Source organism: Pangasianodon hypophthalmus, chromosome 11, assembly GCF_027358585.1.
Source record: "Pangasianodon hypophthalmus isolate fPanHyp1 chromosome 11, fPanHyp1.pri, whole genome shotgun sequence".
Classification (NCBI taxonomy): Eukaryota; Metazoa; Chordata; class Actinopteri; order Siluriformes; family Pangasiidae; genus Pangasianodon; species Pangasianodon hypophthalmus.
This window is the reverse complement of record NC_069720.1, coordinates 11420993-11446142: the sequence shown is the minus strand read 5'-3', so window position 1 is coordinate 11446142 and position 25150 is coordinate 11420993. Positions and strand designations below refer to the sequence as shown.

At 36.5% G+C, this 25150-nt stretch overlaps 2 protein-coding genes across 3 annotated transcripts; both read right to left on the bottom strand.

Annotated features, from left to right (window-relative positions):
• Positions 1-796: 796 nt before the first annotated feature.
• On the bottom strand, positions 797-11931 carry ppp1r2 (protein phosphatase 1, regulatory (inhibitor) subunit 2). 2 transcript variants are annotated; one of them, XM_026930646.3, is made up of 6 exons: positions 11562-11931; positions 8665-8772; positions 7299-7382; positions 6355-6455; positions 5508-5684; positions 797-5235 (listed from the first exon to the last, which is right to left on the bottom strand). In XM_026930646.3, exons 1-6 carry the CDS (start codon positions 11681-11683, stop codon positions 5219-5221), a joined length of 609 nt encoding a protein of 202 aa, XP_026786447.1. In that variant the 5' UTR covers positions 11684-11931; the 3' UTR covers positions 797-5218. The 2 variants fall into 2 exon arrangements, with proteins under 2 accessions (XP_026786447.1, XP_026786446.1); XM_026930645.3 differs by having other exon boundaries at positions 797-5238; positions 11562-11929.
• A 2237-nt stretch (positions 11932-14168) lies between these two features.
• Positions 14169-22485, bottom strand: alpi.2 (alkaline phosphatase, intestinal, tandem duplicate 2). Its single transcript, XM_026930287.3, has 11 exons — positions 22343-22485; positions 21593-21709; positions 20685-20800; positions 20098-20272; positions 19060-19232; positions 18721-18846; positions 17649-17718; positions 16828-16962; positions 16222-16413; positions 15352-15465; positions 14169-15140 (listed from the first exon to the last, which is right to left on the bottom strand). The coding sequence occupies exons 1-11, from the start codon at positions 22416-22418 to the stop codon at positions 14854-14856; spliced, it is 1581 nt and encodes a 526-aa protein (XP_026786088.1). The 5' UTR covers positions 22419-22485; the 3' UTR covers positions 14169-14853.
• Positions 22486-25150: the final 2665 nt, after the last annotated feature.

The window sequence follows — 25150 nt, the reverse complement described above, 5'->3', positions numbered from 1 at the left end:
AGATATCAATAGCACTGTTATTATAAACATGAGCACTTCTATAGATTCTTTTTTTTAATATATAGGAAACACACCAAATTCAGGATGCAATCGAAATAGTCTGGACATTTTCAAATGTTTCTGGTTTAAAACTGAATTTATCAAAATGTGAAATGTTATGTTTATATGGTACAAATGAAAGAGAATATTTAAAGATAACCATTAAAACTTCTGTCAAATATCTTGGAATACTTGGAAAACCTCCAGTCCAGTTTAGTCCCCAACTTTACCCCTAGTCTACGAAAAGGTCAAATTCTATTTAATATATTATCCCAATGAGATCTGTCAATTTTAGGAAGAGTCGTACTGTCCAAAGCTGAGAGTTTGTCCAGATTAGTCTATTTGTTGATGATTTGACTTGAAAGAATATTAACAAACTATTTTTTGATGTTATGTGTCATTGATCAATTAGTATTTTTTATTTTTTATTTTATTTTATTTAATAAATTTCTTATTTAATGGTGTTATTTTGAGGATATTATTATTATTATTGTTGTTATTATTATTATTATTATTATAAGGCTCTTCACTAATTATTGTAATGAAGATGGTGATAGAAATACTAATGATACATATCCTTATTGTTAATTGTTAATAATTGTAGCATTATTGCTGTTATTTTTCCTTCTCTTGTAATTTTATTTTGGTTTAAGAATGTAAGTCATTCAGATTTTTTTAATGCAGTGATATAAAAACATCACAGTTCATTTTTTGGTAAATACTCATTCCTGTAAATAAGCACCGCAACAACAAATCATCATATCAACATCTTTTATTAATGACAAATAATCTACACCTTGTCATGGTGAAGGACGTGCAGTCACACTTCATAAAAAATGATGCAAATCTGCTTTTCATTCTCAGGAGAAAACAATGTTAAAGGGGGGAAAAAAGAGAAAGAAAAAAGATAAAAGGCAACCAATGGACAGAGCTTAAAAATATAGAGCATGGATATGAGCATTTACAGATTTACACAGGAATTTACACCCAATTTTATTCCTCTCACACACACACATACACACACACCCATGCCCTTAGAAATCAGGTGTAATGCAAAAACTTTGTTTAGATTTTTTTCTTCCCACAGAGAGATTCAGGACAGAAAAAAGTAAAAGATAAACTGAACACTTCATAAAGAAATTCCGATTTAACTGAGTCTGTTCAAGCGTCCAGCACTTTTTTTTTGTGATCTTAAGTTTATAAATGTGCTTTTTTAGTATGTATTATGCATCTAATATGTTGGTTTTGTGTCTCACAACAATACTGTCAACACTAAAGATTGTTCTAGCTCTTTCTTGCTGTCGCTCTCTCTCTCTCACACTCACACACACACTGCAACAATGAGTGTTTACAGCGTTACCGAAAGGCAAAAAAATTACATGCTGCATTTAAAAACTGGGTGCCAATACTTGAGGAGCAGTTCAGACAAATATGAAATGTCTACGATCATCCAAGATGTGTTTGATGTTCAGTGTCTAAAGTTTGGGTCTTTAATCCTGCACTGGAGCAACGAGGCTCATGAAGCTAACAGGTAATGGAAGCCACCCAAAATGTTTTCTGTAAATAAACACCCTAACTGACATAGTTAACCTCCACAATAATTTTCATATATAACAAGCAAATAAAAAGTGTAAAAGCAGTGTAAATGCAGTGAGAGTGTATAGTGTAGTATTTACAAAAGGTCAAAGTTGACCACTTCACTTTTACTGCTTGAGACTCTGGGAGGCGAGGCCTCAGTGGGCAGAGCAATACCAAACTTCAACTGTCCAAGATGGCAGCCATCGTAAATAAACACTGCAGAATTCAGCTACAGGTTGAAGTATTGTGCATGGTTTTGGTTGACACTGACTTCCGTTACTTATTAGCAACATTGTAGGGCCAAAACTAAAGAAGTAAACTTCAGATATTAAACAAGACTCTCCATCTGACTACACCTGGAGTAAAGGAATGAGGAGGTTTTGGAAAGGGTGGGTTTAGAAAAGAAGTGGTGTTTGAGGGGGAGGGAAGGAAGGAGGAGGTCTGGAAGGGGGCAGGATGGAAAGAGATGGGGTGCGACATTTACATGCTCTTAATATAAAGTCTGTCTCATTCAAGTCGGTTTGAGAAACACTGTCTCCTACAGGTCCTTATTTTAGACACATTTGAAGGCATCCTCAGAGATTCAGTCAGTCATTCATTCATTCATTTATCTCCCTCCCTCCTTCCAGGAATCACTCGTTTACTCTTTCATTCATTCCCTCCTTTATACACTCACTCCTTAAACCATTCCCTCCTTCAACTTTCTCATGCTCCTTCTTTCCCTCCATCATTCACTTATTTGTTCCTTCACTGACATACTGATTTCCTCAATGTTTCTCTCTGTCCCACCCTCACTATGTCACTCCCTCACTTCTCCAGCAGGGGGAGTGGCTGTAGCAGCACAGGGTATCTGCACTGTAGTGGATGTGTTTTATTCCGTCAGGCTTTAGGGAGCTAGGTAGCTGTGAATGCTAGTTTAGAGAGCAGGCTGTGGCACTTGGCACCAATATAACATCAGAACCCAGGAGAGGATAATTAAGAGATAATAATAATAATTAAGAGATGATAATAATAATAATAATAATAATAATAAATTAATATCAGTACACACAAATTTAAGACTAAAGCGCAAGAAAAAGTGAAAACCTGCTGTAGTGGAATTGCAAAGGAGAAATGGTGTTACTTTGAAAAAATAAAACCAGTCCATGTGTGAAATATGAAGGAAAAAACACAAACAAAACAACAGGATTGGCAAAACATGAAAGATAAAGCGGCTACGTCCCAAATGCTAGTGTCAGTTAAAACACACGCGCACACACACACACACACACACACACACACAAGAACAGACTTCTTGGTGTGTTTGAGCATTCATGCTAACTAGTAGGCTGGTTAGCTCTTCATACAGCGTCCCAAATCACACATTCATTTCACAAAGACACTCAACTAGCATTTGGGACACAGCCAAATCTCTCTAGGATTTCAACCCCTTAACAACTCCCTTTCAACTTCAGTAGTTTATGCAGTTTTACTTACCAATATGTTATGAAACGTTTAATTAATAACATCAGGCACAGTTGTATGTCATTAGCTCTCAAGTAACAGAGAGCAAAATTCATTAGCTGTGCGTACAGTAGCCATCAAATAACTCACAAGCTTTAAAGTGATGCTTTCGTCAAAAATGAAGTGTACACAAAATCCCCTCTACAGGCATGCAGGCTGCACAATGCTAAAGGGGGGGCTGTAAGTTTACATTACTAAAGAACAAGCAGCAAACTTTAGCTCAGAGGCCAAACCTGACGAAGGAAAGGATTTCATGTACATGTCATTTCCGGCTCTTCCTTTCATTTCAAGCCGTAAAAAGCTGTCCTCATTAGCAACCTTTTTATATAAACAGCCAAAGGTCCATTATGGAGTCATGTTAGTGCCAAAAATATTTAGTATTGAAATCTATACATACTCCGAAAGTTTTTTTTTTTTTTTACATTCATTCTTCTTTTTTTAACACATCCCCAAGTGTTTGTTTCCTCTTATACCACAGCAATTTGCCAACAATCACAATTTTTATTTATTAAAGAATGTCTTATCATAACTTTTATCAGTTCATAGTTACATTCAATGTTGTGGGACATAAATTTCAACTTTGGCTCACCTGTTTCCTCACCAGCCTCCCTTTTCTCTCTTTTAAAGTTAATAAGACCAAAAAAAAACCCGGCAGCTTGTTATGTTACTGAGGAACCACAAAGTATAAATTCCTCTGTCCCGAAAACTTAAAGTTACAGCTTTACCTCAGACTGTTACAAAACGCTGACACTGGAGACTCCTTCCATAAATGTTAAATGAATGTCTCCTTACAGAAAACTTCATCGTATCAGAGATTACACACGCTTTTAAAACCGTTTGTGTGGAGAATCCACCATACACGTCCCTATGAATGAGCTTTTGCCATAGAAACAATAACGTAGTAGAATGTTAGAAAAAGTCAAGGCCTGAGCTCTTGTTATCTATTGGCCCACACTTCTAGGACTGGCAGATTGACGGGGTTACAGATCATCTAGATCTGGCGTGAACCGAAATCTGAGGCTTTTTCTGTAAGCAGATCTATTCAAAAAAAAAAATAATAAAAAAATAAATTCAACAATTTAAAAAAAAAAAGAAAAGAAAAAAAAAAAAAAAAAAAAAAGAGAAAGGTAAAGTTTTGGAATAAAAAGAAAATTTTAACTTCTCATTCTTTCTCTATGCTTGCAGAAATTGTTGACCTGTTAGCTACACGTTTTAATTTCTTGCTAGCTAATTATTATTAGAAAAAACTTCAGATGTCAAACATCTGAGGTAAAAAGTGGACATTTTGGATTGTTGCTTTAATACGTTTGGCACAAAAATGACTCCATATTTGATGCTGTTTCACAAGTGATTAAATATAAGTGATGACAGCAGTGCCACAAAGGATTACAACCTTAAAAAAAAAACAAAGAGTGTATAAACGCCAACGAAACACCCACGCTGGCTCAAACCACGTCTATGTAGCGTGCTGTGGGTTTCTGCTGTTAGCAGGTTAGTAAATATAAATGTACTTTTAGGTGTTGCTTTTTCAAAAGACTTATTAAGGTGTCTGACAACCGAATATTTTTAAGACTCAAAGCTATGTTTTTACATGGAGAGCAAAGCTTCTGCTTGTGTTTGCAGTGACATTTGATTGGAGGGAAAAATTCACTTGAGTAGACAGTCCATGTCAATCCAAATTTAAACTGAATTATTAATGATTAAAAACATTAATATAAGGCTGAGTAACTTGTACAGATGCCGACTAAACACGGAAAAATACCGAGTACGGCATCTATAGGCAAAAACAGTAGCAGGTATATGTGGGGCTTTATTTGCTTGTACTAACACTGCAGCTTTTTTGGCTGCATGTTAAATTTAAAAATAAAATGCAGTGGCGTGGTTATCGCTGATGAATTTGCCTCTCTGATAACAGTCTTTAGGCCTTTGCTTCTTGCGAGACAAAAGTAACACGACACACTCTTGGCAACAGACGGAGCAGCCGGCGGGTCGGTGTGGTTTTGCATTGCAGTGCGTGTTGAATACAAAAGGAACATCAGGGAGCAGCGCGTCCTCAATCACAGCCTCAGAGACTCTTCCCAAAGCACTACGTCCTCGCCTACGACTCCAGCGAATCTGCTAAAATAAAGAACATAAAGCGGGGCCGAATGATGAGTCTCAATGTTGCACAGCATTCTAGGGGAAACATTCATTCTGAGGCTGAATTATAAGAGATATAATGCGGTAATGTCAATATTGTTCTTATTTTCAGGCAGTGACTGTTCAAATAGTTTAAAAGCATTAATTACTCATCCTTAAAGAGACTTTTAGTGGATGAAGATTGCTTTGTGATTTTTCATTATGAATAACTCACCATAAATCATCATTAATAATCAAAAACTCTTTACCATCTTGAGGAGGGTCTACATTAATGTCCTCTGTCTCTGTATCGTCCTTCATCTCCTCATCCCCCTCTTCATCCTCCTCCTCCTCAAGCTCTCTGGCGATCAGCTGTCTGGCCAGTTTAATGTTAAGTCCTTCATTATAGTGCATCTTCCTCATCATCTCAAACTGCTTCTTTTTGGCTGAAGAAAAGAGAACAGACAAGAACGAACCCCAGAGTCAGTTCAGTTCAGCTCTAGGTGACCTGCAGTTGTGTTCTACAGTTTCCTTATTGACTGGAGCAGATCAATCACAGGAGCCTCATTTCACTTTCACACTCCTCCCCGAGTCTGTGTGCGCATATGTAATTAACTCTAGAATTATTGACACTCTCATTAAATATAAGCAGCAGAAATGCCTTTGTTGTTTATTAGCAGGGCTCGTCTTCACGGCAGGCATGTATTTGTCTGTCCATCTCTCCAACCATTCATCCATTACTCTGACAATCACTCTGCCTGTCTGCCTCTCTGTCTATCTCTCTGGCTGTCTGCCAGTCTGTCGCTCTCTCCACCTGCCTGTCTATTCATTTGTCCCTCTCTCTGACTGTGTGTTTCTCTCTTCTACTGTCAGCCTGTCCATTTCTCCCACTGTTTGTCTTTCCGACTGCTCGTCTGTCTCTCCAACCATCTCACTCTCTCAGTCTCTCAGTCTCTCAGTCTCTCACTCTCTCACTCTCTCAGTCTGTTCTGCATCAGTTCTGAAGCACTCTGAACCTCAGATAAAGCCTCTTGGACCAGTGTAGAACTGTCTTTAGGTTTAGAGCTGTGATTTTATGTAATATTGGTACTGGAGACAGAAGTCCTGACGACCCACCCTGTTCTTCCGGACTGAGCTGCTCTTCCTCCTCACTGCTCTCCTCCTCTTCCTCTTCCTCCCTCATACAGCGAGGACCTGAACCTTCAGCTGCTGCCAGTCTGCACACAGGAAGAGTGGAATACTCGTTAATGAATATTCACAGAGAGAACAGACACACACTAATACATAAATACACACAACTGCATTGTGTCAGTACACACACAGACACAGACACAGACACAAACATGGCCAAATATCTCTCCCATCTTTCTCCACACAGAACTCCAGCCATGAAGCTCCTCTGCAGCTATACGCTTATAAAAGTACTTGAGCGTTTGTAAAGACCACGATACACCACACAGCCAAATAAAATTTGTCTCTGCAGCCACAGTTTGCAGAAATACTGCTCACAGACAGAGCTGTGAGGCTCGGACTGGCAAACAAACACAACATACACCATCTCAGATAGCTCTTACATCATCACACCCAAAAGCAGTACAGCCAAAGACTCACCCCTAAATTCCTGAGTCAGCTCAACACAGAGCTGCAGTGTACTAAATAGCATGCCAGTACACCCATGGTGTTTACACTAATTAGGCATCCTATTTAACATGCAGAATGTGGTGTGGGACACAGCCCTGACCTCTCATTGAATGTGTATTACTTGACTCTCGCATAAAAGCAAACAGCACAACCCACATTACCAAATGTTCTTCTGCAAGTAGCTTCCATTTTTCCACCAGAGAAAACAAAACCCCCAAATCTTACATTCATCAGCTTTAATTACATGGAATAAGGAGAACAGAGGGCATGTACAAACCCTAATGTCACTTTGCTTGAGTACTGAGTGCTTGAGTATTGATCGGAGAGTAAATGTGAAACAGTCGATTCTGACTGGGAGGAGTGTTACACAAGAGATAAGATGTGATGAAGAGGACGAGGTTTTTATTTTACACACTCACTTCTTGGTGAGGTCGTCCACAGTGAGGGCTGCGTTACTTTCTGAATCGCTGTGCACTTCATCATCATCATCTTCACCTACCATCCTGAAAGAAAGAGTACAGCCATTTGTTATTTGCAATTTATTTTTGATTTCATTTAATTTGAATGTATTTATTTCTGTAAAGCTGCTTTGTGACAATGTCCATTGTTAAATGTGCTATACAAATAAAATTGAATTGAACTGAATTATCATCTGCCATTCTCAGCCAATTCTATTGGATCCAAAACCCATTTTATTGGATGTATTTTCATGAGAAATGAATGATGCGTATTATTGCAGAGATTAAACCTCTCTGGAACTCTTGTTGTTACCACTTTTTTTTTGCCCTTTAAAACAGAGACCCTCTCACTGTAACTGGAGCACTGTGATGTCACTAATCAAGCTCCACAGCTTTGGAAAATCCATATATGATACACAAATTATCCGAAAATGGGAAAATTTTAACCACAGAACCTGTGTTCTAAGCTACCTAGAGTTCCATGTTGGCTAATGTGAACTAGCCCATTAGTGGTTAATAATATTAGGGTACATGGGATATGAAGGCATAAATTGCATTTTATGTATATTCATGTAGATTAATGTTCCTCAGCTATTTACAATAATTTGTACTAGATTCTAAAAAAAAAAAAAAAAAAAAAGAATATGTAGAACAATTTATTATGGACTGCTTGCTCAAGGTAAGTCCACTCTTCTGGTTTACTTCCTGTCAGCTTCCTGTTTACTTCCCCTCTGTACAAATCTTTTACCACCTACCCTGTCCTTCAGCAAATCAGTGTCTGAATCAGTGAATCTGTCATGACTGAGATTCGCTCTTCTGTATTCGAGTAAATCACTGTTCAAATAAGCGAATCTTTTGTTGCAAAGGAGAACAGGTCCTGTCTTAGTCAGGAAATCTGTGTTCGAATCCATGAATATAAATAATCATAAATCATTATTTATAGATGATTATTGTACATATAGATCATAAGATTTAGCATTCTATTTGCATGTTGTATGCAAACCATATATCATCATTTAAATGACCAAAATGTTGTCTTTAATCAGATCAGGCAGTTTGACGTTAGTCTACTTTTAGACTATTCCCGCAATAATTTTTATAATTTCTCCATGATTTAAGCTAATTTGTGCATATCTTTCTATAATGTTTACTCTTCACCTTTATTGTTAGCTTTGTATTTTTTTGTCATTTTTATTTTCTTTAGTCATCACTTCCTCTCTTTACCAATTAGATAATAATCCATATTCCCATTTTTTTTTTTCGGTCAGTCTCAAACAAATTGCACTGTGTGTTTATAGACCGTGCACATCAGCTGCTTTATGCTCACCGGTTATATGGCGTACTCGGCTCATCGATCTTCATCAGACCGTAGTCTTTATCAGCTGGGTGATATGTGGCCAGGATGTTCATCTCGTCCCATTTCTGTGACTTCTTCCTGAAACGATGTGTCCAAATACAGCAAAAAATCATTAAGACTCATGCAAACAGAACAATGCCCATGAGAAACAAGTGCTCTGTCCCAATTTCTAAACTTTATCAAGTCACAAGGTACTGCTCAGACAATAAAACCTATTACGTGCTATTTATAGTAAGATGCTAATTTTTAGCTCAAAACACCAGTTCACCATTAACTCAGGACATTACAAGCACAGATGACATGATACGTTCCCAAATGATTCAGTCATCCTGAACAAGTCACAAAGGTGAATGAATCAGTCACTGCCATGCAACAAGTCATAGTCTTGCCTCAGCAAATTATGATTAATAAATACTGATGTTACACAGGTTTACTTCGGATATTCGTGTGATATTTGCTTTAGCGCGTACATCACACCTGATCTGCGCCTCTTTAATCGGTGAATCTTTTGGTCATGACTGAAATCCACTTCTTTTTTTGTTCAGTCCCTTTTCGAGTTTATTCCCTCGAATAGATTTCCATCTTTTCAGTGGTTTTATTGTGTTAGACTAGTTATAATAATAATAACAATAATAATAATAGTAATAATAATATTTTTTTTTCTAAACACACAGACATAAAGGCATATTATAAATTTAGATATTATGAGCTATATTACACTTCATGTTTGTTCATGATCAGGCTGCACAAACCTGAATGAACCAGTGAACAAATCATTTAACTAAACAGACTCAAATGACTCGAATTACTTGAAAACACTCCAGAATTTCAACTCTGGATAATCAGAAGTATGGACAGAGAGAGATGGATACAAAAACATAACGAGTATGTGTTCCAGTCTCTCCAAATTGAATAAGCAGTGCACCAATGGTGAAATATGCTGCTGTACTATTATAATACACAGTAGGGGGTGGTTTGGGATATGGGCCATGGTGGAGGATCAAATCCAGCAGTGGTGTTAGGATGAGATGCAGTCAGTAGGAATGTTCATAACTGGTTTCTTTGAAGGATTAAAAATAACAACATAATCAACTACGCCCTCGTCCTCAGAAGATCTGCTGCTCGGCTGCACAAAAAAAGGCCTGGAGGATTTCTTTTTCTCTCCATTTTATGCTCAAACTGTTCAGTGTGGATACAGAAGTCTGCTGAGACTGAAACACACCAAGAGGCAGCGTGCCCTAGTTTTCTTTGCATAGGAGAGGCCGATTTAAGAACAATGTCACACCAGGGAGAGAGAGCTGAAAGAGGAGGAAATAGTGCTGTCACAATTACCCAAATAAAACATCATGGACTATAAACACTACAGAAGTTCACCTGTCTTTAATAAATCATCATTTATAGTCCATTTATTCTGTTCCTTTTTGTTTTGCATTCAGCACTGAAAACGATTCAGTTGTAATAAAACCTCAGAAATGCCATGTGTTCATTATCTCAACTGACAGTAAATAAAAACAATATATGCAATCACTAATATTATCCAATGAACAAGTGAATCTTTCAGTCATAATCAGTAACTGAATCAGTGAATTCCTCTGCTGTTCAGTGAGTCAGTATTTGAATCAGTTGTAATGGCAGAGGTTCATTCTTCTCTTTTTAAAGTGAATCATTCAGTCACAATCATTCACTCAATCAGGATTTGAATCAGTGAATCTTTTGGTCACGACAGAGGTACTCTCCTCTCTCTCTGTCAGTGAATCAGTGTGTAAATCAATCAATATTTTGTTCACAACAAAGAATCACTGTTTGAATCAGTGAATCTTTGTCACAACCAAGATTTGCTCCTCTGTCATTCAGTGACCTTGGCTCACAAACGAGATTTGCTCATCTGTTATTCAGTGAATCATATTTTGCATCAATGACTCTTTTGGTCAAGGAGGAAATTCACTCCTCTATTGTTCAGTGAATCAGTGAACTCTGATCACAACCTAGCTTTGATCCTTGGTTGTCTTCCTGTAAGAAAGAGTTCCTATAAGAGCTAGAACCTTTAGTTATCCAAAGAACCCTTAAAGAACTCCCCTTTTTTCCTAAGAGTAGACAGCAACATAAATTCACACAGATTCATCACAATTCAAAACAGTTGCACAACAAAAAGAATAAAATAAAATAAGTAACAATAAGGCTATAAAAGCACTGACACCTGACGTCATACTTCTCAAAGTATCGTCGGTCTCGTGATGTTGATGGATCGCGATATCAGTATCAGATGATCATACCGCACAGCCCTGATTTTCAGCTTCTTATTAAATTACATCTGTACAGCTGCAAATACCGTGCAAATTATAAGCATTCGTATAGTGATGAATCTTTAAACGGTACATTTTTATTTATACTTTATTTGTTTTATATCGTCAGTGGCAACTGTCACTAAAGCGCCTACTTTTAAAGTGCACTTGGTCAATAAAGTAATACGATCCAATTCAATCCACTGTAGCTAGGCTAGTTAACTAGCCACACACACGGCTTGTTTTGCTAATTCGTCGTGACAGGGTGGCCGAGCTGCTTGCAAACACTTTAAATTAGCCAGTTGGCCTCTTTAAATGACCTGACAAGCTCGTAAAAACTGACTTTGTACGAAATAATCTGAAAACAAACAATCGATACCTAACATGAGTCAGCTAAGACAGAACCGCCTTGGTTAGCCATGGCTAAGCGGCACTTTACGATGGTTCAATCCCAAATGTCTGTTTACTCCCTACACAGGCGCACTACACACAGTGTGAGGAGTAACAGCAATGTAGTGCTCTACATTAAAGACTGACGTATATTTGTGATTAAGCCTCGGTTTTTGACAGGTTACGGTTACTCACTGTTGATCATCCTCGGTAAAGCCGGATCCTGTGGGCTCAGTGCTCTCCAGTGGAACTTCACTACACGGTTTGGTGGTGGTTTTATTTTTTAAAATGCCTTTAATGGGCCGCGGAGCTGCCATTCCCTCTCACACCCCTTTACCGCCGCGCAAAAAACTCTTTAAAACGCCCTGCCAGATGCAGTCTGGCTGTCAGTTAGCGTTGTTGTGGAAAACTGGAAACCAAAATAGCGTCCGAAGATCCAAATAATCCCGATTTGGCTTAATCTCGGTCCGGAGTGTCACACTTAATGCAGTTATCACACTTCTCCGTCACACGCTCCTCTCACTCGATTTTCAAGTGCAGAGTTACGGCGGCCGGAAGTAAGGAACCGGAAGTGTGTTGCCGGAAGTAGCTTACCGGCCCAGAGCTAATCTTTTTAATTTTTAAAAAAATTATTATTATTATTATTATTATTATTATTATTACTTTAATTTAATCTTTAGATTAATGATCTGTTGAACCCATATATATTAACCATTATGAAAATATTGCTATCAATATGGATAACTAAAATGATCCAGCTCCTTCTCCCTGAAGAGAACGTATCTGTGACCTTTTCTTGAAACCCACTATTAAGCAAAATAGAGACCTCACCTGAAGAACTGGACCCATAACTGAAAAAAAAAAACAGTGCTCCCCCATTGGATACGCCAGAGCTAAAACAAAGCTCACTGACAGCGTATAATCACCATCACATGAATGCGTTTCTTGCAGATAGTATATGTCTCTTTTCTTGGATGCAAAACAAAAATAAAGCTTTTTGATTGCTTATATCATGTAGTCCCTGTACTTTCATTGAAAAACAAGAAAGATTTAAAGAGAGATTTAATCAAGATTTAAAAACATGAGATTAGAACAGTATATGTCTACAGTTATTCTAATTCAAATACACAGACTTAACCCTTCTTAGAGGATATGCAAAGCTTAGAGTTCAAATTTCCTGCTGCTGCATTTCTCTTGAGGACTTAGTTCTCACTTTCTAACACTGCAACCTTTGCTTGCAGAGTGATCACCTTCTCTGTCACCTCTTCCACCTGCTTATTTATGGCTTCAAGCGAGCAAGTAAGATTACAGATTGATGCTGTTTTCTTTCACGGAAATTTTGACTGACTGCAGCTTTAACAATGATTCTTCTTGCATTCTGATAACTTTTTTTCACTGTCCAGCACTAGACACATTGTTGTGGGTGTCAATTCGAGTTTTGTTTTCTGGGCAGGGAACTTACTCGAACAACCCGGGTTCGACAGCCACTGGGGTTGCATGCAACAGTGCACTCTCAGTGCTGGTCCCAAGCCTGGATAAAATTGGGGAGGGTTGCATCAGGAAGGGCGTCCGGTGTGCCAAATCAAATACGTGGACCAATGATCTGCGGTGGCAACCCTTAACGGGAGCAGCCAAAAGAGGAACAACAACACCATAAATCTATCTATCTATCTATCTATCTATCTATCTATATATATATATATATATATATATATGTATGTATGTGTGTGTTGTTGTTCCTTATGTTTAATCAGGTTTGTAGTATTGCTACAACATCTAACAAACTTCTGACGTGTCACATTTTGCCTTGTTATTATTTCTGAATTAATCTGCGCTTTGGACAGGAGAGAATGTCAGAACATTGTGTACATGTAACCGGCTATTTACTGATTATCGTATGACATTAGTGCTCTGAAAAAGTTCATACACTCAATCCTGATAGAAGACACAGAGACACTCCAGCTCTGAGTCTTAAACTTTGCACTTTCTTTCATTACACACTCATCTGATTGGCGCATTTACAAACTGAATCACCACTCAGTGCATTATGGGTAATACACACCCTATGACTACTCCAACATCAAATATTCACCTTCACCACATCTCTCACTAGAGTAGATTCTGTGTGTGCTACTGCTTAGTGTTTCATAAAATGGCTAGTTCTAGCCATGTTCTAGTGAGGATATGAACTTTAGCGTTTGATCAGAACTCAAATTTTGTTGTACCTGATGCTATAAGCTGTAAATTTTACAAGGTGAATGCTCCATCCTGTCATACACTTTTCAAATAACAAGCAGGAAAAAAGAGAGGTACCAGTATGCATATTTAATACTTTAATACTTTGTATAATGTTAGCATTTAATAGCCTACAACCTTATAGAGAATGTCTACAATATAAATCTTTGTGGCAATATTCAGTATTGACTTTTTTTAATCACAAGTAGCCTAGAATAAGTTTCTAAGCCATTTCTGTTGATGTTCTTTGGTTTGCTCTTTTTATCTCTTAATCTTTCTGTAGAAAGATCATATTCATTTCCTCACAGAGGAGTTTAGATTTCACCTGCATTAATGAGTATATAGTATATAGCCATTTTGTGCATAATGTTCACACTTATTGACAGTCAATCTAAGGCTGTTTTTAACAATTACAGTAATTTAACATAAATCATTATTCTGATTTATATTGCTCTCTAAACTATTGCCATTCTCACTGTCCCTGGTATATCTTTATATCCTTCTAAACAAATCCCAAATTAAATCACAAATATTTTGTTTCATACAGTAATGAGCACCTTTGATTTTTAAAACTTTTTTTTTTATTGATGATAACCCCAGAAGTGAGAGTCATGTGACAGTTCTAAACAGTGCATTTTGTACATCATAAATAGTGCCATATTAATTTCATGTATAATGTTTTATCCTTTTGTTACTCATGGTATTTATTACACATGACCATCCATTTACTGTTTAACATAAGTGATGTTTAGAAAAGTCATTCACATTACATGCAGATTTAAGTAATAAATAAATCTAGAGAACCTAGATATGTTTTTAAATACTTTATGCAGGAAATGGGTAATTACTGCGCAGAATACTGACATCTCAAAATATAACTGAAATAATTAATAACCATAGATGAAATTATGGATGGTGTACATGGTCTGGGAGCTGTTTACATCCATCTCAGAAAATTATGGCTGTGCCAGACTATCTTTCTATAAAGACTTAATAGACTTTCTATAAAATACAGTAAAATGTGATAATAATAAAGATACCACTGATATCTCTGTTATACTTAATCTGTAAAGGGTCTGTTATTGATAGTTAATAACATTGCACTAATTACATCTACATTTATTACATTATTAACATTATTATATTTATATCATGTGCACAGGACACTGGTTTAACACAAAAATCCACAATATTACTGCATGTTGCACAATCTGTAGGGGAAATAAGTGTTCAGGGTGAAAGTGCAGCTCCTTTAGAGGAAATGGATGAGAGAAGTGAAGAGACTGAGTAGTATAGCGCAGACACTGAGCCGGATGGAAACGGCATGATTTGGGTCTGTTTCGGAATCCAGCTGTAAGTGACAGTCGGTGTAGGGCTCGATGCAGGCCGCATAGGCCATAGCATGGGCGATGTAGCTCTGTTCCTGGACACCGTGGAAAAGATGAGACATCGGGCCTTTTGCAAAAATGGCCACGTCTTCAGAACCGTGAGTTTCAGATGAGAGAGGAACTGCAGACTGCTGGACATAATTGGTTCTGCCTGAAAGAGAGACACAGAGAAAGAGAGAGAGAGAGAGAGAGAGAGAGAGAGATGGTTGGAGAGAGTGTGTAAATATGCAGTTGTACAAAAAACATTTAGTTGTTTATGGTGGTCATACATTATATATTAACCCTGACAGATAGATAGATAGAAAAGAGAGAGCAGAAGAGACCTGACCCTTACTAAGGTGACTAGAGTTTACTAATCTTACTTGTAATAGTGTAGTTAAGATCTGGCCGTGTTCCATTGGCGATATATCCTGGTCCGTTCCCATACAGAGTGGTGGTGAAGGGTTTCTTATCAGTGCCAATTTTAGTAGAAAGTCCTGAAAGACACATAAATACATTCGACATGTTTTAATTTATTGATTTAGCAGACACGTCTATCCACTTTCATAAACTTGTGATTGAGAATAAATGCAATCTGAGTGTAAATATGAACAGGTCAAGGTTGTAAAATAATAATAATAATAATAATAATAATAATAATGAAAATAATAATAGTAATAATAATAATAATAATAATAATAAAGTATATATAAAATCAAGTTTTCACAAGCTCCCAATTTGTCTCTTGTGGGAGTGGCCTGTCCAGCTGTTAAGTCTGAATAAATAATAAATAGTAGTAGCCAAAGTATATGCAGGCTTCACTATAATTTACACACATCTTATTTTTGCTTGAAATTATTTTAATAGCGTAATAAAACTCAGGAGGAGATAAAACCACTACAAGAATTAAACACAGAGAAGAGAACTGGAATTGCACAAATTTCCGTATAATGGAGTTGAACTAATTTGCATAAACAGGATCATGCTAGTTTGTATAAAATGAGACCATATTATATTCACATAAAATTGGATCATGCTAATCTGCATAAACAGGAGATGACGTGTTAATGTACAGACAACAACATTACGGATATTACGTCTGTTTTAGATTGTCATGGAGGAGGGTGTTTGAAAATGAGACTCCCGGTCACATGATTCTGGTCATGTGAAGGAGAAATACTTTGACTTCTGCTGACAAGCATGCCATGTGTTGAGTGAATGTGTTTATGATATAAAATAATTTGATACTGTACCCAGTACTGGATTGCCCCTGGGTGAGTTTCCACCAAAAGAGAACACGTGTGAATGATCAGCGGTGACCACAGTCATAGTGTCCAGTTCACTGGTCAGCTCGGCTGCTCGAGCGATGGCGCGGTCAAACTCCACCGCTTCATACAGCGCATGTTTAGCTTCACTTGCATGGTGTCCATGATCTATTCTACCACGTAAAGAGAGGAAACACACACACACATATATAAATACTGATTACTACAGGAATATCATTCATTATTAACCTCTTATTATATTACTGTGATTGAGCATGGACACTTATCTCAAAGACACACTCAATTTGTCCCATGCAAAGACACACCCCTTTGACCCACTAAAAGACATGCCCAATCTGTACCACTCAAAGACATTCCCAATCTGTTTCACTTTGGAGACATGCCCATTTGTTCCACACAATGACCAGTTTGTACCCATCAAAAAAACACCCAATCAGTTTCACTCAAAGATACACCCAATTTATCCCACTCAAAGACACACCCATCTGTCCCACTCAAGCACAATCAGATCATGAGTATATTTTCCCCTGAGCTGCCCATGTAAACATCATCACACACAACATGGACACTTATCTTCCACAAAGAGGTAAAATCCATTGGGGTTCTTGCTGAGGATCTTGATGGCTTTTTCCATCATCTCTGTGAGTGACGGATCTGTTTCTGGATTCCTATCCAGCTCATACCTGGTATCCTTTGGCTCAAAAAGACCTGAACACACAGGGAGAGAATCTCTGTCATGACCAAAACATTCACTGATTCGAATACTGACCTGCTGAATGAGTGAGGCCTGAATCTCTGTTATGGTCAGAAGATTTACTGATCCAAACACTGACCCACTGAAGAAGAGAGGAGCGAATCTCAGTCATGACCAAAGAGTCACTGATTCAAACTCTGACACGCTGAACGAGAGAGGAGCGAATTTCAGTCATGATCAAACGATTCACTGATTCAAACTCTGACACGCTGAACGAGAGAGGAGTGAAACTCAGTCATGATCAAACGATTCACTGATTCAAACTCTGACACGCTGAATGAGAGAGGAGTGAGAGAGGAGTGAATCTCAGTCCTGACCAAACGATTCACTGATTCAAACTCTGACACGCTGAATGATAGCAAACATATGCTGTCTAATGGCTTAGACTAACAATTTAGTTAGCTGGCAAATTTTTATATAAATAATGCAATAAACAGTGACAGAAGGCTAATTTGCAAAGTAGTTAACAGCTCAGAAATATGTCAGTAAACAGTCTGATTAGTGATTTGAGAGAAAAAAAGATCACTATGTATTTTTAAAGCATACATTTGATTTTGTAACAGAAACGTAAACTATTTAAAGTTTGAGGTGAGAAAATGAATTGTGGGAACTTTCTTGTGGTAAAAAATCTTTGTATTACCTATTAAATAATCTGTGTTTTTCTCATCCACAGCGTTGAGCTGAGCTTTATTCCACACATAAAAGGCGTTCTGAAGTTAAAAAAAAAAAAAAAAGTTAAATGACAGGTGCAGAAACTACATACGTATAGAATCTTTTACATATAAATGCATAAAGCAGCACAAATTAGACTTGAGACTTTTTTCCCAATAGCATTTTGTATATTACGATTTTTATAACAACTGTTATGCTTATTTTAATCTTCTCTTCATCAATATTGTTGAAGTGATGAGCAATATTTCAATCTTCGCTCAGATTTAAACAATTTCTCTCTAATATTTTTGCTTAGATTTTTTTAATGTTTATTCATTAACACTGATTCCTGAAACTGTATAATTCACTTAACTGTCTGATTCATCTGCATCTGATTCATCTAACTGTCTGATTCACATAACTGATAACTTGACTGATTCATTTGTGTCTGATTCAAGTAACTGTCTAATTCATGTGCATCTGATTCATCTGCATCTGATTCATGAAACTCAGATTCATCTGCGTCTGATTCATCTACACCTGATTAATGAAACTTTCCGGTTCTTCTGCATCTGATTCATGAAACTGTCTGATTCATGAAACTGTCTGATCCATCTGAATCTGATCCACCAAACTGTCTGATTCACCTATCTCTGATTCATGAAATTGTCTGATTCATCTGTATCGGATCAATGAAACTATCTGAGTCATCTATTTATGATTCATGAAGCTGTCTATTTCACCACTGTCTGATTCACAAAACTATTTTTAATGGTAAAAAACTCTGACTGATCTGCCTTTGATTCATGACACTGATTTGACTGAATCCGATTCACAAACTGTCATACAGCATATATTTAAGTGCAAATTTGAAACAGCTTCAGCTGGCCCAAGCTCCACCCACTCACTCTTATTTACATGTCATTTGCATACAACAGGTTTTAGATCACATTTGACCATATATAAATTTGATGAATAAGAGCAATTGTGTCTAGTTTCTTAAAAAATGTGAAATGCATTATTCTGACCAAGGTGAGAAGAAGTTAAATAAGGAGATTTACCGTTTTGTTTTTAAGCCACTCGTCGATCAGGTTGGTTTTGTCCTTTCTGACACCGGTGGTTGAAGGATATTCAGGATCTGCAGTCCCTATAGGCAGCATGTACTGTCTCCCTCCACCTAATATCACCTAAAGCACAAATAAATATATTTCTGTCATGGCTGCACAATTAAACATGTCTTAATCACGATCACAATGTTTGCCTTCCTCACATATATTTAGCATTTTAAAATATTACCATGCAATAATGTAATTAACAAACAGTCTAGTTCATGCATGTAAAAGAATTTAGATTTAAACATGAATATTGAGTTAATAATGTACAAGTATAAGTGATCTTACATTAATGTCGGTGTTGTGGACGAGTTGGTAGGAGATGTCTTTGCAGCCTTCGCTCACTGCACTAGCAGGCAGCTCAGCATCACTGTACCAGTCTCTATCAGGAATATGGGCGTAATTTGCCCCTGGAGATGCATGCTGAACTCGCGTGGTGGTCACGACACCCACAGACTTCCCTGGAGGAAAATACAGAAAAAAAAGTTAAGATGTAGCTTTATAGTGAACATTTGGGAAATCACAAATGTCTCAGACAAGCTGAATGAGAAATAAGTAGTCAAATGGAAAATAAAAGGAAGTGGGTAAAATAATAAAAGTGAATAATTAAAATTTTAAATTGAAATTGAATTAAATTGAAAATGCAAAAAAAAATAAAAAAAATAAATAAATAAATAAATAAATAAATAGTGTAAAACAAACTACTGCATGATTAAAATGGCAAAAATGCCATTGTAGTATGAAATGCAGTAAAAATAATTGATAATAAAAACCTAGTAAGTAAAAAAAATAAATCATTGACCTGGTGAATATTTCATAATAATGTCTTCAGATTTGTGGTGCATAAAAACATGTTTTTATAGTTTTAAATGTGCATTGCAGTGTGAACAAGTGAACAAGTGATTGTGAAGGATGATGTGGAGAAAAGTTTATTAGTCATTCAAAAAAGTATGAAGATGGTGCACCAAATAAATAAAGAAAAAACTAATAGTAAGATTTTACAATCAATTCTATAGAAAGAAGTAGAAACAAATGAAAGAGTGAAACAGTGCTACAGCTGGTGTAGTACTGTAGGATGCTGTAGTTGTTTTCCTTCATGTATCCTGCTGTAAATAATAGGAACATGGATTTTACATCACCACAAGATGGCAGCAAAAACATTAGAATTTAAGGTCCAGCTGCGAAAAGACGGTTGCAGATCGGTAACATTTGACAACAGAATTTCATTTTAATGTATTATGGTTATATATGGGGCTGGTTATTATTAATCTGGCAACTCCAGGTGTATAGCAGTTTATTATCAGCGAATAAGCCTGCGTGCATTACCTGCCGCTCTGGCACGGTGGAGGACTGATTTGACCTCGTTGCCCTTGGCGGTGCTACACTGACCTAGCCGAGCCGCAGCACTGAGACCCAGAGTTCCGTAATTTGCTTTCACACCACACAGATACGCTGTGGCCGTACCAGCACTGTCCGGCATCTGCTGATCCACATTATAGGTCTGCAGAGAACAGGATGCAAAATTAAGCGCCTAGCAGTTGAGTATGTGGGTGTAAATAACCTGAATTAAAAAAGATAAGTAAAAACGTTGAATTAGATATAATTGAACTGATTGCATTCTGTGTAAAAACTGAAAGAACCTCAGTGTTGAGCATGTGCACTGAAATAAACTGTGTTAATAAACTGAAATGAATTAATTTAAATTGAAATCATTAAACTCAATGAACTTAATTTAAAGAAGAGGGCTTTAGTGCATAGACAAAATGCTGCACAGAAACTGAACATTAAAGAGAATAAAAAACCCTGAAACTAGAACATTTTAAATGAAAGTAAATTAACTGAATTAACTGAACTGAACTGATTTACTGAACTGAACTGAATTAAACTGAATTAAATTGGTGTGAAGTGTGAACCTTGGATAAAGCCAGGTGAGGGAACATGTCCATGGTTAACAGAGTCTCCTCTCCATTTTTACCATTGAGCTGCCCTTTCAGAATCCGAGCAGCCGTCACTGTCGAAACTCCCATACCTACACACACATGCACACACACACACATACACACACACACACACCTAAATCCTTTAAACTAAACATCTTTAAACTGTTACACTTTAAGAATTAAAATTACAATTTTGAAATGAAATTAAAATGAATCTTATTTAAAATGTAATCTCTTTTATCATTTTCCCTCCGCACTTTCAGCTTGTTGAAAGCACACGACGTACTTAAAGAAGGAGCAGATTTAATTTATGATGAGTGTTAAAGCAGTGCATTATTTATAAATCTAAATAAATGAACTATCACTGTGTTATCATATCAATAAATCATCACTGTTACAGAGAAAAACACTAAAACACTAATTACAAAGATTAGAGAGGCTGTAAAGCTCAAACACACACACACACACACACACATACATACACATAGATTCCTAACTGAGATAACTGAGGGCACACTCTGTCCATCTCTAATCTAGTGTCGAACTGATAAAAGAGGAGAGAGAGAGAGAGTGACAAGATCATCAAAGTCTCACAGAAACACTCCTTCTCATGTGCTCAGCACAGGGTGATTAACTCTAAATTTAAATTCGTAAAGTCTTAATTAAAAATGATTAACGATGTTAAATGCACAGTTTATTTATTTATTTATTTATTTGTAGCACTATTGTCTGTCAGTCTGTCCATCTGTCTGTTTATTTGTCTGTTTGTCTATCTTCTTTCTTTCTTTCTTTCTAATCAATCACACAGTATATTGAATATAGTTTTCTTTCATTTTTATTTATTTCTTAGTTTAAAAAAAAATCAGTATCATGTGACTCACCGTCTCCGAGGAAGAGGATGAGATTTTTGGCCCGATGAACATTTGGTTTCAGAGATAAAGCTGAGATGAGAGCTTCCTTCCCCTTTATGTTCCAAAACCTTGGATCCTCTTCTTCCACTACACACACACACACACACACACACACACACAATTTATGATGCACTACAAATTGTTTTATTTGCAGTTGATTCATTTTTTTATGAACAACTCTTTTGAGTGATAAATGATTTAAAGACAAATTAATCAAAAGCTTTGGAAAACACATACGTTTCATTTTTAGACCGTGAGTTAAAAAACACAAATAGATGTTTCTAAGCCATAAAAATAGGGGAGAGTTTTATAAGTATTAATATAGGTAATATTTATAATATTTACTGAAATAGTAGCTTATTTTAAGATAATAAAATCTGCAAGGTTATAGTAATTTTAAAAGGGAATCATCATGCATTTATTTATACATAAATTAAAAATTCCCATTTATATTACAATTTAAATATTACAGAAACAATTTTCTGTTAATTTTACGTATTAAATGACACGTGAGAAGGTGAGCATGTCCTAAACAAAAATAATTTGCCCTTACATCAATTTGTCCACAATTATTTTGTGCATTAACCCTTGTGGAGTGTCACTTGCTGTGATTATAATTACACACATTTATCAGATGCTAATAAGTAGAAATAATAAGGAGAATGTCATGCATCACATTTGTAATAACTAAGGAAGCGAAAAGTGAACAAGCAAACTTACCTGGGATGTCAGAAAAACAGACATTAATCAAAAATAAAATTAATATTCCAGATGTAAGCGTGTGTCGGAGAGCCATGGTGTGGATTAGAGGATGAAGGAACACACACACATACACAGGTTTTTCTGTTTATAGCCTCACTATAGACCAAAGGTCATCCATGATCCCCAACATGAGGACACACTAAATTTATCACTTATTAACCTTTATGTTCATGAACAATAGGAAAGTCTTATAATCACTATGTAACTTTATGTGCTTGGCTCAGCTTCTCTACTGAACCTTATTTTTATTATTATTACAGAGATGATATTAAGATCATGTTGGATGCTCCGTTTGACACTCCGACTCTCTCCATCTTGAGTATTATGAAGATTTTTAGTTTTTATTTTGATCCTCATGGAAAGCAGATGTCTGTCTTGGTATCAGATTACACACTGAAGACACACAGCCAAAACACACCAACAGACCACGTTCACTGCTCGTGAGCAGCTACTGTAGAGCAAGACACGGCACTGGGGGCGGGACATTTATGTTCTAGAGAGCATTTAATTGGATGAACTCAAGATTGGTACAAGATCAAAAAATTTTAATTGCTTCTCAAATGTTAGCTAGCATTATAACTTTAATAACTTTAACCATACAGACTAGCTGAATGCTAATTGCTAGCTGTCACAATTCAACCTCTTGTGATGAATACAAAATGTTTGGAGCTGCAGATCGATTAGCAGTTTACGTTTGTTATGGATTTACGTAAAGTACAAATCCTTAAAAACCAAACTTAAGTACAGTCTGTTTTTTAAGGATTTGCACTTTACCTAAATCCATAACAAATATCATTGTACTTTATTACATCTCATCTCTGTTATTAACTGATGTTTAAATCTGTTTTCATTGTTAGTTTATATATTATTACTAGTTTATTTTACTGAACTCCATTTCTCTATTTCAGCCCTATACAGATCGGTAATATTGTGATAAGCCTGATGCTAACACATTTTTGCGAATATTCATTTTAAGTTACTAAATAGTAGCTAAGCATAATCACAGTAATTAACACACTGCTGCGTTAGTGTTTTTTTCTCCAGCGCATGTTTAACATATAATCCTACAGCCAGGTGGGCAGAACATGGTCACCTTTGGTCACAGCAGTTTCCAAAGTTAAAGTTTTTTTTTTTTTTTTAGAAAACCTTTCAGAGAAGTGCTGCAGCTCTGAGGGAAAGTGAGAAAAACAAACATGGAGGACAAAGTGATTGTCTTCTTAGTGAGTGAATATGAGAAGATTTACACGTTATGTTGAATTGAAAATACTTCACTGCTAATATTCCATCTAAAAATAACCTCCAAAGCTGCAGTGAAGATACACAACCTCATCATCACCGGATTAACACCAATCTAATCTAGAAAGTAAGCTAGGCTAGTCAGTCCTACATGGACAGCCTTAAGATCACCATGAGATTACTGTGGATGGTACCATATAGGAAGCATAAACATAACTGTGGATGTTCTTTCTTGGATAGCCTTAGGATTGCAATTGCTACAAACAGTTTTGCACTCAAATTTCCATCACTGAACACTTAATAACTTCAACACGATAGACTTTAAGTTAAAACTAAGAAGGTTCATAAGTTCCTGGTTACACAAATGCACTTTTTGACTATGTAGGACACAGTTATAGAAGGGAAATTATTTATAGTCGCACTATCCGGTGTCACTCAGATGAGGATGGGTTCCCTCCTGAGTCTGGTTCCTCTCAAGTTTTCTTCCTCATGTCACATCAGGGAGGTTTTCCTTGCCAGCACTGCCTCTAGCTTGCTCATTGGGGTAAATTTATAAATTTAAAATTTATATCTGGAATTTATATATTTCTGTAAAGCTGCTTTGCGACAATGTCCATTGTTTAAAGTGCTATAGAAAATAAAATTGAAATTGAATTGAATTGAAATTGAAATAGTCAGTTAGCTAGGACTTATAAGAGTGTTGTTATGGTTACAGTGTGTGCATGGCATGAGCAGCAATTTTACACCAAGTTTGAAAGCAGCAAACTCTGACAGAACTAAATAAACCTGAATTAAACTTAGAAAATGGCCACAATATTCACACACACACACACACACACACACACACACACTCTGTCCCCATGAGAGTCAATGATTTATTAGCTCACTAAGGACTTTATAGTGTTGCAAAATATTTGATATGAAAGCCACTGATAATGTGTGATGAGTGCAGTGACGGCAATTACTCCTATTGCCAACATCATTTCTGTACTTTATTCAGGAGTGCAAAATACTCATGGAACGAGTAATTGTACTTTGTTACTGTACTTAAGTATTTTTTAAAAATATTTATACTTTACTGTAAGTCTCTTACTTATGTTTCCAAGAAAAATCTTACTTTTTGCTCCTTACTTTTTTGTTTAGACCTTCAAAGTACTCGTTACAAATCATAAAGGTCTCCTCTTCTCTCATCCAGCCAATAACTGTATGCTATACATCAGTAGAATGGATTCCTGCCCATTTTATTTACATTCCAGTTTAATGCATCCAATCAAATTCATCACTGCAGAAAAAAATAATAGTCATAACAGTTCATCATCTGCTTTCAGTTTTTAATACCTGAGTATGTTTAAAAGTAGCGATATTTTGACTTTCTCTTGAGTTCATTTTTCTGGATAAGCATAAATTCTGGGAAATGCAGTGGTACAGGGGGTAGCTACACTGCCTCATAGCTCCAGGATTCCCAGTTTGATCCTTAGACTGTGTGGAGTTTGATCCTTGTTTGTGTGGAGTTCCTTCTGTGTTCACATG

Excerpts from the sequence above, each read along its gene's own strand:
- ppp1r2 (XM_026930645.3), bottom strand. The coding sequence starts at position 11,683 with ATGGCAGCTCCGCGGCCCATTAAAGGCATTTTAAAAAATAAAACCACC. Across the intron at positions 8,773-11,561 it reads TTTACCGAGGATGATCAACA|GAAGAAGTCACAGAAATGGG; the intron begins GTGAGTAACCGT and ends ACATCGTTTCAG. Across the intron at positions 7,383-8,664 it reads CCGAGTACGCCATATAACCG|GATGGTAGGTGAAGATGATG; the intron begins GTGAGCATAAAG and ends TCTTTCTTTCAG.
- alpi.2 (XM_026930287.3), bottom strand. The coding sequence starts at position 22,418 with ATGGCTCTCCGACACACGCTTACATCTGGAATATTAATTTTATTTTTG. Across the intron at positions 19,233-20,097 it reads CCACCGTGCCAGAGCGGCAG|GGAAGTCTGTGGGTGTCGTG; the intron begins GTAATGCACGCA and ends ATTTTCCTCCAG. Across the intron at positions 15,466-16,221 it reads CAGGGGCAATCCAGTACTGG|GACTTTCTACTAAAATTGGC; the intron begins GTACAGTATCAA and ends TGTGTCTTTCAG.